This window comes from Squalius cephalus (genome assembly GCF_949319135.1).
Source record: "Squalius cephalus genome assembly, chromosome: 1".
Classification (NCBI taxonomy): domain Eukaryota; kingdom Metazoa; phylum Chordata; class Actinopteri; order Cypriniformes; family Leuciscidae; genus Squalius; species Squalius cephalus.
This window is the reverse complement of record NC_137122.1, coordinates 15979217-15996611: the sequence shown is the minus strand read 5'-3', so window position 1 is coordinate 15996611 and position 17395 is coordinate 15979217. Positions and strand designations below refer to the sequence as shown.

The 17395-nt window shown below is 36.3% G+C and overlaps 1 protein-coding gene and 1 long non-coding RNA gene across 3 annotated transcripts in view; both read right to left on the bottom strand.

Annotated features, from left to right (window-relative positions):
* Nucleotides 1-16819, bottom strand: part of LOC307163692 (GPI-linked NAD(P)(+)--arginine ADP-ribosyltransferase 1-like) — a 34859-nt gene extending 18040 nt beyond the window's left edge. The window contains exons 1-3 of one of the 2 annotated variants that reach the window (XM_079879880.1): nt 16680-16819; nt 16453-16554; nt 15435-16379 (exon numbers count right to left, since the gene is read on the bottom strand). In XM_079879880.1, coding sequence (XP_079736006.1) covers nt 15504-16379; nt 16453-16503 — 927 coding nt within the window. In that variant the 5' untranslated portion in view covers nt 16504-16554; nt 16680-16819 and the 3' untranslated portion in view covers nt 15435-15503. Of the gene's footprint in view, nt 1-15434; nt 16380-16452; nt 16555-16679 lie in introns of those variants that run through there. The other variant, XR_013822125.1, reaches the window with a different exon arrangement.
* LOC307172079 lies at nt 1208-4114 on the bottom strand. The gene is made up of 3 exons (XR_013823651.1): nt 3884-4114; nt 1353-1427; nt 1208-1241 (listed from the first exon to the last, which is right to left on the bottom strand). It is a non-coding gene; the product is annotated as an uncharacterized lncRNA (long non-coding RNA).
* Nucleotides 16820-17395: the final 576 nt, after the last annotated feature.

The following is a 17395-nucleotide window of genomic DNA, read 5'->3' as shown; positions in this document are numbered from 1 at the left end:
ATCTTTAACCAAGCGACCCAGGACTAAATCCTGGCCAAAATGTTTGAAGTCTTTTTCTTTGCAAAGAAGAACTAATTGCATTTGATCAGTGTTTGACCTATTGTATGGTAAAAGGTCTGCCAGAGAAAGATACACAGCAAGTACTTTGTGCTTTTTTTTTCCTGACCCAAGTGGGTTTACCACCTCGAAAGCATCTTGATATAAGATCAAGCCTAACGACCCATCTTTTTTAAGTGTGTTGTTTGTTACATTCTCCCCATCCCACACATCCTGAAAAACATTGTCAGTTTCTGTATGGGCATGAACTTTTTTGTACTGCTCAAATACAGACTGACTCTGAAAAAGGGCATTGAGTGTTTGGTCTATTGGGACATAATGGGCAAAGCTGTCCTTGCCGGCTTCATTTTGTCCCAGGCATATTGGAACAGGTTCGACATAATTAAATTGACTCTTGAAAACAGTCTTTCTCCGTAGATCTGTTTTTAATGTGTGTGTATTGTATGTTCGGAAAAGATCTTCTGCTCTCAGATCATCAATTAGAGCCCTAATTGAATCATCTGAAATCCCCATCTGACGTAACTTCTCATCCAATTTAGAAAATAACTGAGACTGGCTGAGATCATGTATTGCCTGCATATCTTCAATTATTGTCTGAATGGTGGAGGCCGGAAGCAGTAACTTTGCCTGTAGCTTAAGATAAAACAGAGAAAGATTCCTTAAAAAAAGTGAATCTTCAATATTTTCTGGGCTAAACTCCAAATGGTCTGCATTGTCAGCAGCATCAATCTCCACATCACACTGCAAATCACCGTCTCCATGAGGACCACTAGATCCACTTACACCAGCCAGACTTATAACAGAATCCATTAAATTGCCCTCTTCACTTCTTTTATGTTTTCTTGACAAATGAGATGTAAATGTAGAAACCACAGTAAATGTTTTATCACATTGCTTGAAGAGACAAACAATAGTTCGTCCTTCTTTGATGTGCACCTTAAGATGAGAATAAAACTCAGTCAAGGAATCACATTTGGCACGGCAGGAGGAAACATGACACGTAAGATCCACTAGCCTAATCGATCTTGGCTGAACAATACTATCCTTATGATGTCTGTAAATATGTCCCTTCAGACCAGCACATTTTTTAAATGTCCTTTGGCAATTAGGCATACAGCACTGCAGTACTAAATTGGGTATGTTGCTGTGAATTTTTATGTGCCTCACATAGGCCACAGAGGTGGCTGACTGTTGTCCACAAATTTGGCAAGAAAACATTATGCAAACCAATTAGACTTATTGATAGATTAACAGTAAATTGCTAGATTAAAGCAAGAAACCATTCAAATTCCCACCTGGTTCTGAGATATAAATCCTGGGATATCATCTTGAACAGCAGTGTGATCAGGGGTGGTACCCTGCATCTGCATCTGTAATAAAAAAAAAAAAAAAAAAAAAAAAAAGTAAACATTGATCTACAACTCAATGATAATCAAAACAGCAAAAAAATAAAAATAAAAAATAGGGTGCACTATGCCAATGCAATTAAAAGAGAATAGCTGTTCACATAGCTAGATACTGCACTAGCCCGATCAGTAGCTGTTCCCAGCCAGCACAGCCATGTGGGGCCCAAATGGGTTTGACCTGGGCTATCTAACTGGGACCCAGCCAGTTTTGTCCTCGGTTTCCATGTTGGCCCCACATGGGTTTGCCCAGATGAAATGAACACTGCTTAGTATGCACAGTACAGGCTGTTAAATGTAACACTTAATCAGTGTTGGAGGTAATGAGATAATTACGTGATTGAATAATGATTGTGCATTAATGATGAACACCTGCTGTTAACAAGCAGAATCACTGAAGGAAAGAGAAACACAAGAACTACTTCCAGCCACAGCCTTGGATGAAATCAACTGAAGATAAAATACATTACATCTCTCAAGATCTGATTAAACAACTCCACAAACAGCATTACCAGCTTCACTTATTACAAACCAGACTGACTTTATTTATGTCAGACATCTAACGAAAAGAATTAAGAAGAGGTTTAGATGTTGATTACTTTTTTGAAAGTAATAGTTTGATTTGATGTTACCATTGTGGCGATCAGTGTGTGCTTTAGTCAGGCTCTTGACTTTTTAACATTAGTTGTTCTCTGGCAGCTGTGTCTGTTTGTTATGGCGAGAACAGCAAGAGAAAATATGATCAGATGCTGTAAGCTGATTGATGATATGAATATGATCGTCATATAGTGGCTTAACTCATTGATTTTTTTGAGGTTCATACGGGTAGTATGTTATTCATTTTGTTTTATTGTTGTGATTCTACAGCAAGAGATCCAGCACAGTTTAATCAGAACATCAAATGATTTTTAAAACACCATTTACACATGTTGGACTACAGAAAGTTCCACTTGCACAGAGACATCAAGAATCAGCATATGAATCTCAACAATGGTGACATGCTTCATGCTGCAATGCATTCTGAGTGCATCATACAAAACTTATCCATGGCTCCCAGAATGCATTGCAGCATGAAGCATGTCACCATTGTTGAGATTCATATGTTGATTCTTGATGTCTGTGTGTGAGTAAGCTTAGGAGGAGCCCAAAATATGTAAATGGAGTTTTAAAAATTATTTGACGTTCTGATTAAATTCTATTATTCTCTTGTTGTAGAATCACAACAATAAAACAAAATGAATAACATACTACCGTATGAACCTCACAAATAATCAATGAGTTAAGCCACTATATGACGATCATATTCATATCATCAATCAGCTTACAGCATCTGATCATATTTTCTCTTGCTGTTCTCGCCATAACAAACAGACACAGCTGCCAGAGAACAACTAATGTTAAAAAGTCAAGAGCCTGACTAAAGCACACACGGATCGCCACAATGGTAACATCAAATCAAACTATTACTTTCAAATAAGTAATCAACATCTAAACCTCTTCTTAATTCTTTTCTGTAGACGTCTGACAGAAATAAAGTCAGTCTGGTTAGTAATAAGTGAAGCTGGTAATGCTGTTTGTGGAGTTGTTTAATCAGATCTTGAGAGATTTAATGTATTTTATCTTCAGTTGATTTCATCCAAGGCTGTGGCTGGAAGTAGTTCTTGTGTTTCTCTTTCCTTCAGTGATTCTGCTTGTTAACAGCAGGTGTTCATCATTAATGCACAATCATTATTCAATCACTTAATTATCTCATTACCTCCAACACTGATTAAGTGTTACATTTAACAGCCTGTACTGTGCATACTAAGCAGTGTTCATTTCATCTGGGCAAACCCATGTGGGGCCAACATGGAAACCGAGGACAAAACTGGCTGGGCCCCAGTTAGATAGCCCAGGTCAAACCCATTTGGGCCCCACATGGCTGTGCTGGCTGGGTTTTTGCTGGATTTACATTGATAGGCTAAAACCTGCACATAAAATCACACCAGCATGTCAGGTAGCCCAAACAGCTATAATCCGTCAAAGACGAGCAGCAGACATGAATTCATCAAATAAATAAAAAATTCATCAGTAAACAGAATCAGATTTATGTTAGCCGTTTGATTTTCAGGATGAATCTGCTTTAACCAGACGTGCACATGGAAAGAATGCCACACAAACTTGACAACGGGAATGCTACTTAAACGTTATAGGCCTAACGTTAGCCTATTGTTTATTTAGATCGTATACATAAATGGACATTAAAATAAGCGCATTTCTAAAATTAATGGACAAACTATCGAAATGTTGCTAGCTTGAATCACCTTGGCTCATTAGCAGTTATTCATGTGGTGTAAGTCCGTGGCGTTTAGTATAACGTCACATCAACATCACTGATATATGTTAAAACTATGCATGACTTTCAAAAAACTCTTTAATCTCACCGGATTATTGTGATTTTGGTCGATGTAACCACCGCGATCTTCAGACATGGATCTCCGTGTTCGTTGCAGGTTCAAATGCCGCCTTCTACGCTCCTTCCCAGATTGCAAAAAAAATACTGTATGAACATGTTATTTCAGATAGTGGCGCCAAATAAAGTGGCGCATGCCTGCGTGCTGCGTGTCATACGGATATTTACACCGTGTTCAGAAATAACAGCGGAGACACACATTGGGAGCGCAGTTCCTCAACTAAATGTAGGCTATAGGCCGTCTCGCGTAAAATCCGGAGTGTAGGGTATTAATAAAAGGCTATTTACACCCACGATAACAAACACATTTGCGTATGCGCAGAAAACACCGCAAACTTTCTTATTTCTGTCTGTGGAATAGGCTATGCAATATTATTCTTGATAACATTTGCAGTAGAGAAATCAGGTGTTTATTTGTCTAATCTTCATTCAGTAAATGCATACAATATTTAGTTTGTTAGTAATGGATTGCCACCGTCGACTAATGAATCAGTCGTTGTTTAGCAACCTAAAAAAAAAAAAAAATGAAATGAAATTGCTAACATCTCCACTGATAAATAATAGCCTAAATTTTTTTATAATGAGCATAAAATTGCATATCAGCATTTATCTCCATACATACCAGAGTCAGACCATCGTACTTGATCCGACATCTTGAATTTTCGATTTTGCGGTTAAATAACAAAAATGAGGTGTTATTTAACAATGAGGTGTTAAATAACAAAAATGAGGTGTTATTTAACATATATTTCCTAAAAATAACAGTAAGGCGCAGTTACTTAAAATAACAGGGTAATCATGTTGAAATTTGGGTGTAAATTAACAGAAACATTTAACAGTGTACAACTGACTTTCAGACACAGCCTCAGATGAAATCAACTGAAGAGAAAAGAAGACATTAAATCTGTGAAGATCTCAGCAGAGGAGCATTAAACAACTCCACAAACAGCATTACCAGCTTCACTTATTACTAACCAGACTGACTTTATTTCTGTTAGAACTCCTTATTGAGATGTTTAATTTGAAGTTACCATAACAGTGATTAGCGTTTCCATTAGTTGGGCTCTTAACTCTTATTATGTTTGTTGTCTTTTTTTGGCTGCTGTGACAGTGTGTTTGTCAAACACATTTGCAGCAGCAAAGAAAGCTAAATTTAATCAGGGCAGGTGATGTTGGTTACCTGTTGATGGCTTTTGTAATCATAATGCTATTGCCTGAGTCACTGATGTAATTTGTATAATAAAATTGTTTTGTTCAATTAATATCATAAACCCTGTGTTACTGCAGCATGAGATCAAGCAGTATTATACCTATCAGTTAAAATAGTTTAACAAGCATGAGAACAAAAATTTTACCTGTCATGTGACACACACACTTATCAACAATCAGCGTATGTGTCTCAACAATGGTGACAATCAAAAATATTCAGATAAACTGATCAATTCTGAACATTACAAAAAAGCTACTAAATGTCACTACAAAAACAACAGCAAAAAAATAAAAGCAAATATTTAAATTAAACAGAATTATAGGACAATTCAGCTGCATAATTTATTCATGTTGCAATGCATGCTGGGAGTTTTGTACTATGCTGGTACCCAGCATGCATTGCAGCAAGGTACTTTTGATTGTCACCATTGTTGAGATTAATACGCTGATTGTTGATGTTTGTCATAGTAGATTAACATTTAGTGCTCAAGTTTATAAAATTCTTCTAACTGATTCTTATAGTACTGCTGTATCTCATGCTTCAGTAAAACAAGGTTTGTGTTTTGGAAAAAATATGAATATGTAAATAATATAATAGTATTTCTGGATCTCATGCTGCACAGGGTTTGTAATGTGAAAATATTAATGGAACACAATTGTTAGATTTGAAAGGCGTCAGTGGAGCAGGATACTGCACGATGATTATAAAACCATCTTCAGGTAATCATCATCACCTGATATCATTTCACTTTAGCTTTCTTTGCTGCTGCAAATGTGTTTAACAAACACACTGTCACAACTGCCAGAAAAGACAAAAGATATAATCAGAGTTAAGAACCCAACTAATGGAAGCACTAATCACTGTTATGGTGACTTTAAATGAAACACATTAGAGTTAAACCCCTGTTAATTCTCAATAAAAAGCTTCTGTAGACGTCTGACAGAAATAAAGTCAGTCTGGTTAGTAATAAGTGAAGCTGGTAATGCTGTTTGTGGAGTTGTTTAATCCTCCTCTGCTGAGATCTTCACAGATTTAATGTCTTCTTTTATCTTCAGTTGATTTGATCTAAGTCTGTGGCTGAAGTCAGTTGTAGTTCTTGTGTTTCTGCTCGTCTCTTTTTCTGTTCTCTTCTTTCCTTCAGTGATTCTGCTTGTTAACAGGCTTATTAAGGATGAGATGACTCTTTATTTAATATACACAGATTTTGTGGCTCAGATAAGGTCCAGTTCTGGTTTATTTCTTTACTCTTGGCTGACATGTAGTCAGAGGTGTAAAGTCCAGGTTCAGAAAGTAAAAGTCCTCCTCAGTATTTTGTTCCAATCACCTGGATTTGCTAATTCAGACAGGAGAGCGAACTAATTAGTGAAATCAGCTGATTGAGTTCATGGGTGGAATAAACTATGGCAGGACTTCTACTTTCTGACCCCTGGACTATACAACTCTGCTGATAATACATGAAATCTCTCTTATTACAAACCAGTTTGACCTTCTTTCTGTCATTCATCTACAGAAGTTCTTTCTGAGAATTAACAGTTTTATATGTTGATGTTTTATTGAAAATGGTTTGTCACCATTATGTTGATCAGTGTGATCATTATGGTGATCGGTGTTTCCTTCAGTTCGGTGGTTTGACTCTTTATATTTGTTTATTTTAGTTGTTGTCTCTGTAACAGTGTTTACCAAAACACAATTTGTTGCAAAAAAAAAAAAACATTTTTTGATTCAACACCATGAAGAAAAAAAATGGACAAATGTCATCACTGACCAAAAGAGGTTATTTGTTACTAACAGATTTTTACCGTCAATACTTTTTTTTTTTTTTTTTGCCAAAGATCAAGCATTCTTAATTTTAATTTCTAAATACATTGCGAGATAAGACAACACAAAGACACACACACTAACATCAACAATCAGCTTATGGTGACATGCTTCATGCTGCAATGCATGCTGGGAGCCATTAGTTTTATAATATGAGTGAAGAAAGGAGGAGTGATAAAAGCGCAGGCAAGCCGGACAGTTCTCTCTTCTCGCAGTGGATCAGAGTCAGACACCTGTGAGTATTGATGGCAGTCTGACACTGAAGTTTTGATACGTGCTTCAAACCATTAACTACAATTCCATTTGAAGCACTGCTCCGAAGGTTGCTTTGGTCCGGAAAAATCACGTGACATATGACGTCCGAAGCAGCAACTGCTTCTGCTCAAAGCATAAAAACTTTAATGCACAACATTGCGTTTGGTTCGTAGTAGCCTCTACAGTGACAAGCATTAGTTTGTTCATATCGATTTATTTTCATTACTATGGAAGCATCTTAGCCTGACTTCGTCATACTCATATTCTAGGCAGAATGTGAGTCTGATACTGCTCCATAGGGCTTTGATTATGAGGCGATTCTTAACCGAACCAGAAAAAAAAAAAAAACCTCTACACTCAATTGGATAGACCTACAACCAATCAGAGCAACGCATAGTTGTCAACAGAGCTCGCACGCTAGAAGAGGTAGTAAAGTAATGAGTGTAAACGATCTTTGCCGTTGTTGTAAAAAGAACTTAAGAATTTGCGGAGTACTTACAAGCACGAATAGCATTTTGAGAGAAATACAAAAGGTGTATGTATATACGAACAAGTTCTCCGTTTAGGATTAGATCTCGACAATAAAGCAAATAAATCTTCTCGCATTTGTCGGCCCTGTCTCAACTTTATAACGGTTGCAACGCGACTTGACTGCTTTTAAAAAAATGGAAAGATGACGAAAGAGACCAGGCTGAAGATCGTGAGCCTAACCCTTTCAAAACGCCCAGGGATTTGAAGAAGTTTGGCCCCAATCCTTCTACTCCAACCGGTACAAGAACGCGAAAGAGCGGTTCTCTGTTCGTCTTTTAAAATTAATGCGCTGTTGATTTCTTTTATAGACATCTCAAAAACATCTCAATTCTCCAGCTGCAGTCATCTTTGTTGAAAACCAATTCAACCCAAGCGTTCTTTGAGGACGTGGGTGATTACGTAACCGCAGATCATCTGTCCATCATCGATTAAAGCCCGCCCTGGCAATTTGATTGGCTCGGCCTTCTGGGAGCCGAGCATAATTACTCCTCAACGGATCGAGTCCAGACCGAACTTCCCGACCAAAAAATGTTGTGGGCGGGGTTCGGGCTGGCACCCAGGCTAGAAGCATCTAGGAAGAGAGGTCATTCTGACATGTGGGAAAACTTTATTCTGATTGCTCCTGATAAAGTATGTGTGCTGGCTGTTAAATATTATTATTAAATATTAGACTACAAGTAGAGTTATAGAACTGTAACTATGAGTAGCCTTTACAATAGCTGTCTCAAGTTCCCAACACATCCTCTGTTTCCCCAGGACTCTTTCTCCAATACCCAATAACACAATACACACATTCATCAATCTTTATTTGTAAAAAAAATGGTATCCCATTTTTAGTATATATGTGCACTGTGTGTGTGTGTGTGTGTGTGTGTGTGTGTGTGTGTGTGCGCACTAGATTTATTTCAGTCGTCTTAAAGACTCCTGTCCACTATCTAGCTGGGACCATTTAGATGCAGCCTTGGCACTTCACCAGGCGAGGTCGCTGTTACTGAAGCTTCGAGTAATGAACCCATTTTCAAAACAATTCTTCTAAGTGGTTCAGTGCTTCACCAAAGCTTCATTTGCCCATCACTAGCAGCTCCCAGCATGCATTGCTGCATGAATCATGTCACCATTGTTGAGATTCATATGCTTATTCTTGATGTCTGTGTGTGTCTAAAATAAGTTCCCCACAATGTATTTTAAAAATCATGATCTGGTCACAGTCTGATCTGTGGCAAGAAATTATTATTGGTGATAATAAACCAAAGAGTGGCAATAAATATCTAATTGTCTTCATTGACTACTTTTCAAAATGGGTAGAAGTGTGTGCAGTGCCGTTAGCGACAGCTCAAGTGGCAGCGAGTAAGTTTCTGAGTTATTTTCTTGACATGGTGTGCCAACCTACCTCATATCAGATCGTGGGACCCCGTTTGTGAGCAATCTTTTTGAGCATGTGGTTGCTTCCCTGTACTGAACACCGGCTGACAACGGCATACCACCCGCAAACGAACGCCACTGAGAGGGTAAACCGTGCACTTAAAGCTGCCATACGTGCATACGTGGAGGACAAGCACACTTCGTGGGATAAGTATCTTCCACAAATCTGTTTTCGCTCTTTGAACTGCTTGCCATGAGAGAACAGGTCTATCTCTAGCAATGTTGTTATATGGCCGTGAGTTGGAGACAATGCTTGATTTGATAACACAACTTTAATTCATTATGTAAGGTAGATTTTAACTTATCACTATATTTGAGTAGCCTTGAAATAAAGGAAATAAAAGTTTTGTCACAAGGGTACAAATATGTACCCTATGCCAAGGGTACAAAAGCTGTACACAGCAAAATCCCCAGTGTTAAATTAACACTCCTCAGTGTACATATGTGTCCACACTACAGGGTGTTAAAATTAACACTGAAGCAGTGTTGAAGTTAATGAGATAATTAAGTTAACACTGAAGCGGTGTTGAAGTTAATGAGATAATTAAGTGATTAATTAAGTGATGATTGGCCATTAGTGGTGACACCTGATGTTAATAAGCAGACTCACTGAAGGAAAGAGAAACAAGAACAGAAAAGAGAAACACAAGAACTACTGACTTTGAACCATTATTGCACTTATTATTTTACCAGTTTGACTTTATTTCTGTCATACATCTACACACGGTCTTATTTAGATTTAACAGACGTTTAGATGGTAATGTTTTATGGAATGTTTCGTTTCATGTCACCATTATGGTGGTCAGTGTTTGCTTTAGTTGGGCTCTTGACCCCTTTCCTTTTTAACATTAGTTTTTCTCTGGCTGCTCCAACTCTGTGTTTATAAAGCATGTGTTGTGGCAAAATAAACTATGACTTTGGCTGTGTTTCCTGAAAGCATCGCAAGTCTAATTTGATCGTATAGACCATTTGTTGCAGTTGGTCTGCAATCAAGTCAGTCTTAAGATGCTTTTGGAAATGCAGCCCTGGTTATGTTTTGATGATGAAATTACTAGTGACCTGATCCAATGATGCCACCCAGCATTATAAACTGATTATCCAAATGTTTTATTAATTTTTCACTACAGTAGCTACTTCCAGGAATGTTTTAGGAATCTGAAGGTTTTAAAATCACACACAGACATCAAGAATCTACATATTAATCTCAACAATGGTGACAATCAAACAAATGCTTAATGTTGCAGTGCATGATGGGAGCCACCAATCAGAACGCATCAATGGCTCACATCATGCATTGCAGCATGAATAAATTATGCAGCTGAATTGTCCTGTAATTTTCATTTTTTTTTTTCTGTTTGCTTTTATTTAGCTATTGTTTTGTTCTGACTTTAGTAGCTTGTTTTGTGATGTTCAGAGTTGATCAGTTTGTCACTAGTTTGTTTATTGTCACTATTGTTGAGATACATATGCGGATTCTTGATGTCTGTGTGTTTAAACAGAATAACTTTTTTGCACAAAGTATTTTCAAATTGTTTTATGTTGCTGTTGGATCTCAAATTGTAGAATCTCAGAGCTACAATCACCAATACTAAAACGAGACATCAAGCATATAGTCAAAGATTTAGACTCTGAATGACATCAGTGAATTAGAACACTACATGATGATAACGTCATTATCATCAAGACATATTGTGAGCAGGTCATGTTTTCTCTTGCAGTAACAAATGTGCTTTATAAACACAAAGTTGGAACAGTCAGAGAAAAACTAATATTAACTAAATGAAAAGGGTCAAGAGCCCAACTAAAGCAAACACTGACCACCATAATGGTAACTTGAAAAGAAAACTTCCATAAAACATTACCGTCTAAACTTCTGTTGAATCTCAAGAACCTTTGTCGATGTATGACAGAAATAAAGTCAAACTGGTAATAATAAGTGCAACAATGTGTAATGACTCGAAGTCAGTTGTAGTTCTTGTGTTCCTCTTTTTTCTATTATTGTTTTTTCTCTTTCCGTCAATGATTCTGCTTATTAACATCAGGTGTCACCACTAATGGCCAATCATCACTTAATTAATCACTTAAGTATCTCATTAACTTCAACACTGCTTCAGTGTTAACTTAATTATCTCATTAACTTCAACACTGCTTCAGTGTTAATTTTAACACCCTGTAGTGTGGATACATATGTACACTGAGGAGTGTTAATTTAACACTGGGGATTTTGCTGTGTACCCTTGAGGGTACAGCCCCAGTGACAAGCCATTGTACCCCTAAAGATACAATTATGCACCTTATTTTCTGAGAGTGTATTGATCAATATGTGAATCCGTTGACCTACACATCACACAAGTTGTGGTCTCATTGGCACAGATTACTTTAGATGAGATTAGATAGAACTGTGTTGATCCCAGTTTGGTCACATGCTTTTTCTGCTCTGCTGTGATTTGTTAGATATGTAAGGAATAATTGACGACAGCGCGTGGGGCTGCATGTTTTTTTCTTGTTATGAATTGTATCCTATTTTCCACTATTACAGTCAACTACGCAAAGTGATATGGAACTGTAATGCGGTCAAGATCTGGCTGGAACTACTTTAGCACGAGTTTCCCTGAAAATAATTGCACACTTTAGAACGTTCGTCAACCAATCAGATTCAAGCATTCAACGGCCCTGTAGTATAAGGAGGAGATAAACAAGTGTGACCACCAGATGTCACTAATGCACATTGTGTAATTTTGAGTAATGAACCTTAGAGTAGACTAGTTCCAGAAACAGCTTTTAACAAAAAGGCCTTTCAATTAGGGATGGGCGATATATCGCACGATATTGTTATGCACATCTCATCAGTAAAGCCGGTTCCTTGATTAGTAGTAAATCACCATCACCTGCTTTCAGATGGAGTGGCATTTACTACAAAGAGCCGTAGTTAACTGACAAGCTGAGCCATATCGCATTAATATCGCGGACGTATCGGCAGCAATAATTAATGCGATATGACTCAGCTTGTCAGTTAACTACGGCTCTTTGTACACAGCAAAAACTCCAGTGTTAAATTAACACTCCTGGGAGTGTATGAGTCCACACTCAAGAGTGTTTAAGTTAATGAGATAATTAAGTGATTAATTTAGTGATGATTGAACATTATTGAAGACACCTGATGTTAACAAGCAGAATCACTGAAGGAGAAAATCACAAATTGTAAGTTACCATTGTGGTGATGGGTGTTTGCTTTAGTTGGGCTCTTGACCATTATATGTTTACTTTAGATTTTGTATAATTGTTGTATCTGAATTGTAACTGCCAGTTGAACAAAGATAAGAGTTGTCTGATGATGTTGGTTATATTATAACATTCAACATATGAACTTGATCACTGAACTCATTAAGATCCTTCTTTCTGACTTCGATTTATGTTGTTTGTTACACCATAACTGTGAATCTGCATAAATGCCCAGAATTTTTGGTATAATATAAAGGATTTCTTAAAAGTTGTTTTTAAAAAAAAATCTTTCTTTTAGGCACACACAGATGTCAAGATTCAGTCTATGCATCTCAACAATGGTGACGAGCAGAATATTCAATTAGGAAAAGTAAATTACATAGACAATTCAGATCATAATTTATTCATACCGCAATGCATGATGGGAGCCATTAATGAGTTGTGATTGGTGGCAGCCACTGCAACATGCTTTATTATTGTCACCATTGTTGAGATTCACAGGCTGATTATTGATGTCTGTGTTTCTAAATAAATTTGATCTAAAATCTAAAAAAATCTATTGATCAGAACAATGTTTATTAAATATTTTGAACTATAAGCAAAGTACTGATAATCATAGGCTGAAGTATCACAAAACTGCTGCTAACAAGTTAAACCAAACTATCTCAATAAGTTTCCTTTTTCAGATCACAGCATGATTACGTCAAAACATAACCAACACCATCAGATCACATTTTACTTTGTTCATTTAACTGTTAGAAATCAATAACAGCAGACAAACAACAGTAAAAATTAAAGTGAACATATAATGGTCTAGAGCCCAACTAAAGCAAACACCCATCACCTTAATGGTAACTTTCAATTTGTGATTTTCTCCTTCAGTGATTCTGCTTGTTAACATCAGGTATTTTCAATAATGCTAAATAGTCACTTAATTAATCACTTAATTATCTCATTAACTTTAACACTCTTGAGTGTGGACTCATATACACTCCCAGCCCCAGGAGTGGTAATTTAACACTGCTCCATCTGAAAGCAGGTGAAGGCGATTTACTACTAATCAAGGGAAACGGCTTTACTGACGAGATGCGCATAACAATATCGTGCGATATATCGCCCATCCCTACTTTCAATAATTATTTATTTGTTATATTATCTGCAATAGTATAAAATATGAAAATATGTCCACAATGACCACATTTGAACTAGTTTTTAACCCTGAACGGAGGCATGAACGTCTTCAGAGGCAAACAGAATTCAGAAAATTATAAAAAGTAAGTGGGAAATCGTGATGAGTGATTCTCATCTTAGGAAAGTCGTGCACAGCAAAAACTCCAGTGTTAAATGACCTCTCCTGGGAGTTTATTTGACTCCACACTCAAGAGTGTTAAAGTGTTAAAATATGAGAGTTAAATGAAAACTGAAGCAGTGTTAAAGTTAATGAGATAATTAAGTGATTAATTGAGTGATGATTGACCATTATTGAAGACACCTGATGATAACAAGCAGAATCACTGAAGGAGAAAATAACAAATTGTAAGCCACCGTTATGGAGATCAGTGTTTTCTTTAGTTGGGCTCTTGACCCTTACATTATTAACATTAGATTTAATATGGCTGCTGTAATTGAGTTATAACAGCCAGATGAACAAAGAGAAAATGTGATCTGATGGTTTTGGTTATGTTATAACATAATAATTTTTCGGCCTGAATCACTGAACTCATTTAGAGGCTAATTTTATTGATTTTAGCAGCACTGTCCTTGAACAGCATAATATTTTTAGCATTTTCAATGGAATCCAAATGGGTTTCTTAAAAGTTGCGCAATGTACTGTGTGTGTGCACTTGGATGGGTACGCTACACGTCACTTTCATAAATTGCTTCATTTGGTTAGATGTTAATTCACTAATAGGCGCAATGAATGACAATGAACAAACACCATCTATACAGGAAGTCTTACAATCATGTCTTACTATTGCTCTGGCTGTTTTCTCCTCTCTATTCCTTTCATTTATTTTTTCCTCCTGTTGTGTAGGTGAGCTTCATGATGATGACAAATACTCTCTCTGTGTAGTAACATTCACCACAAGAGGGCATCCTATAACTTGTGTTCCTGCTTGTCTCTTTTTTCCTGTTCTCTTCTTTCCTTCAGTGATTCTGCTTGTTAACAGCATTATCACTAAATTATAGGCCTATGTATGCACATCTCAGGTTAAACTTCATAATGTTTACTTGTAAGGAAGAAGGCCTGTTTTTTTCAGTGGTCTGAATATCTGCATTTCTAGAAGAATTTAGCAGTTTTACGAAAAAAAAAAAAAAAAAGTTGAAATGAAACGGCATGTTCTCTGTAAAAACAACAACAACAAAAAACATTTATTTTCCAATACTAAGAAAATTGTAGTTTTTTTTATTTTTATTTATTTTTTGTAATAGACATATCAGGTTAACATTATATTTATGCAAATGAAAATCCTGAAAATTGCCTTTATTTTGAAGGATTGCCTTTATTTTGAAGGATTGCATTTACACAAAATTTACATTTTCCAGTTAGGTGACAGAAAAAAACCTTTAACACACATTCTGTCACCTAACTGGCAAATGTAAATATTGTGTAAATGCATGAATTTTATTCTGGTAAAAAATATACATTTTGTAAAATTATAGGCATTTTCTCTGTAAAAAAAAAAAAAACATTAAAAAAATAAAAGTGTCCATCAAGCGTTCCATCAACACGCTTGATGGAACAGGAATCAGGAGACAAAGTCATGAAAAATAAATAAAATAAATAAATAAAAAAGCAGAGTTTATTAAATAAATGTTTATTGAATTAAAGTTTGAATTATTGTTTCACAATATCATCTTATAACACTCAAAACATGAATATGGATACATTGACTGGTCTCTAACTTATTTGTGAAGACACATCATACAACTTAAGATTAAACAGCAATAGAAAAAAAATATATACGGATATATTCATATATCATATATTATTAAATGAATATATGTTAAATGAGTAGATAGATAGACAGATAAATGTGAAGTACGACATTGATTTGTGTGGAACTAATGTGATGCAATCATGTAAATCAGCACTCAATATATGTTTATTAATATATAAGTATTATACAGCTCAAACTGAAGAGCAGAATTGCAGTGCCAAGGTCATGGGGTCCTCATAAATTCCTCGTAAACTGGATAACGCATGGCCTCTATACCTTGAATGCGATGTTAATCGATGTCTTCGTAAGCGTCTACCAAACCGATACTTCCTAAATCTTGATCTTATTGTTAGATCACAGTTCAGTTCACTTCTTACTCCAATGCTTTCCAACACAAACACAGTGTCACACCAGAGACCTGCATGATCTCTTATTTTCTTGACATCAGTAACTTTAAACATCTCATACGGAGGAATCAGCACCTCTTCCTCATCAGGAAACCTTGAATATTTTGCCACATAAGCACCTTCACAAGTTTTGATTTCAAAACAAGATTTAGTTCCAAATTCTTCTGCTTCGCTACGATTAAGAGAGGAGGATGTAAATGAGCCGAAACGAACCCTTGTGTTCAGAACATTCACATCAAATTCAACCTTTGTTCCTCGATAAGTTGACTTGCATCCATTTTGTGTTTCCTTCAGAATCTGTATTGCTTCTGTCAGCAAAAACTGAAGTGAATACCATGTGTATGTTCTGTCTTTGTATTTTTGTTTATCACTACGGACAGCATTATTAAAATACAGATATGTTTTACAATCTACGTTAGTGTAGACATAAATGGCAATTGAATGATTCTCTATCAAGTTATCTGCTGGGGGCTTAAAATTATTTACAGCAATTTGCCACGCCATACTGAATTCAGGCGAGTTATTGAGTTCATGCTGTAGCAATTCTCCCTCAACCAGACATTTCATGGTCTTTTTGCAACCGACATAAAGGTCATCAACAGAATCCAGTGCCATATCCAGTGGAAACATCTGTCCTTCATAATCAGCAGTTCTGTGATCCTGCAGTAACAGGAATCATAATGATCAGTCATCAGTATATGTCTGTAATATTCGTACTCAAACACAAGCTCACCTGTCCTAGAACAGCTGAAATGAGAAGAAGAGCTTCAATGATCAGCAGCATCTTGATTCAGTCAAATCCCTCAGATGATCCTGACCATCTGCAGCTCAGATACTGAAAAACAGCAAACAATCTAAGACATAAGGCAAGATAAACCCAACAAAACAATGAAAAACTTTAAGAGGAAGGGAGAAATCACCATACTGTGTTAAACCTGATGTTACCCTATACTGATGTACCTGTTATGTTAATCTTTTACTCTATCCTCCTATCTGGGATTACTGTTGTCTTTTTGTGAGGTTCTTCAGGAGCTCAGGAGCAATGATGAGAGGAGAGGATCAGAAAAGGCATCAAGCCAGACGACAACAGCAGTATTCAAACCAACAGATGAGGAAGTTTGCTTTTTCATATCACAAAAATAACCCCAAAAAATATGTGTGCGCAATGGTTCTGGGAAGAGGTTGAACATAACACACGTACTGCATCCCAATTTGCCTACACTGTAAAACCTAACACTCAAAATCATTAATTGGTTTGAGTAGGACAAACTTAAATTCAACTAATTAGTTCAGTCCAATTATCTTGTTTGAGTATTTAGCACTTTCTTTTTCTTTCAAGTTCACAGAACTGATATATTTTAAGTAAACTGAACTGTTTCATTGTTTTGAGTTTTATGAAATTATTTATTTTAATTTAGACAAACTTAAGTTTAACTGAAACGGCTGGGATGTCTATTTCCCAGCATGCTTTGCCGATGGCACTCGAAAGGGAATGTAAATGCTAAAATTAAGTGTAATATAATGGTTTTTTTTTTTGTGTGTGTGTAAGATTAATGTTAAATGTGAGATTTAGTTAGTGATTAATGTTTTGTTATGCTAATTTAGAAGAATTTCTGTTAATGTTGGCTTTACACTGTAAAAAATAAAATCTTAAAAGTAGGGTCAATGACTGTCAG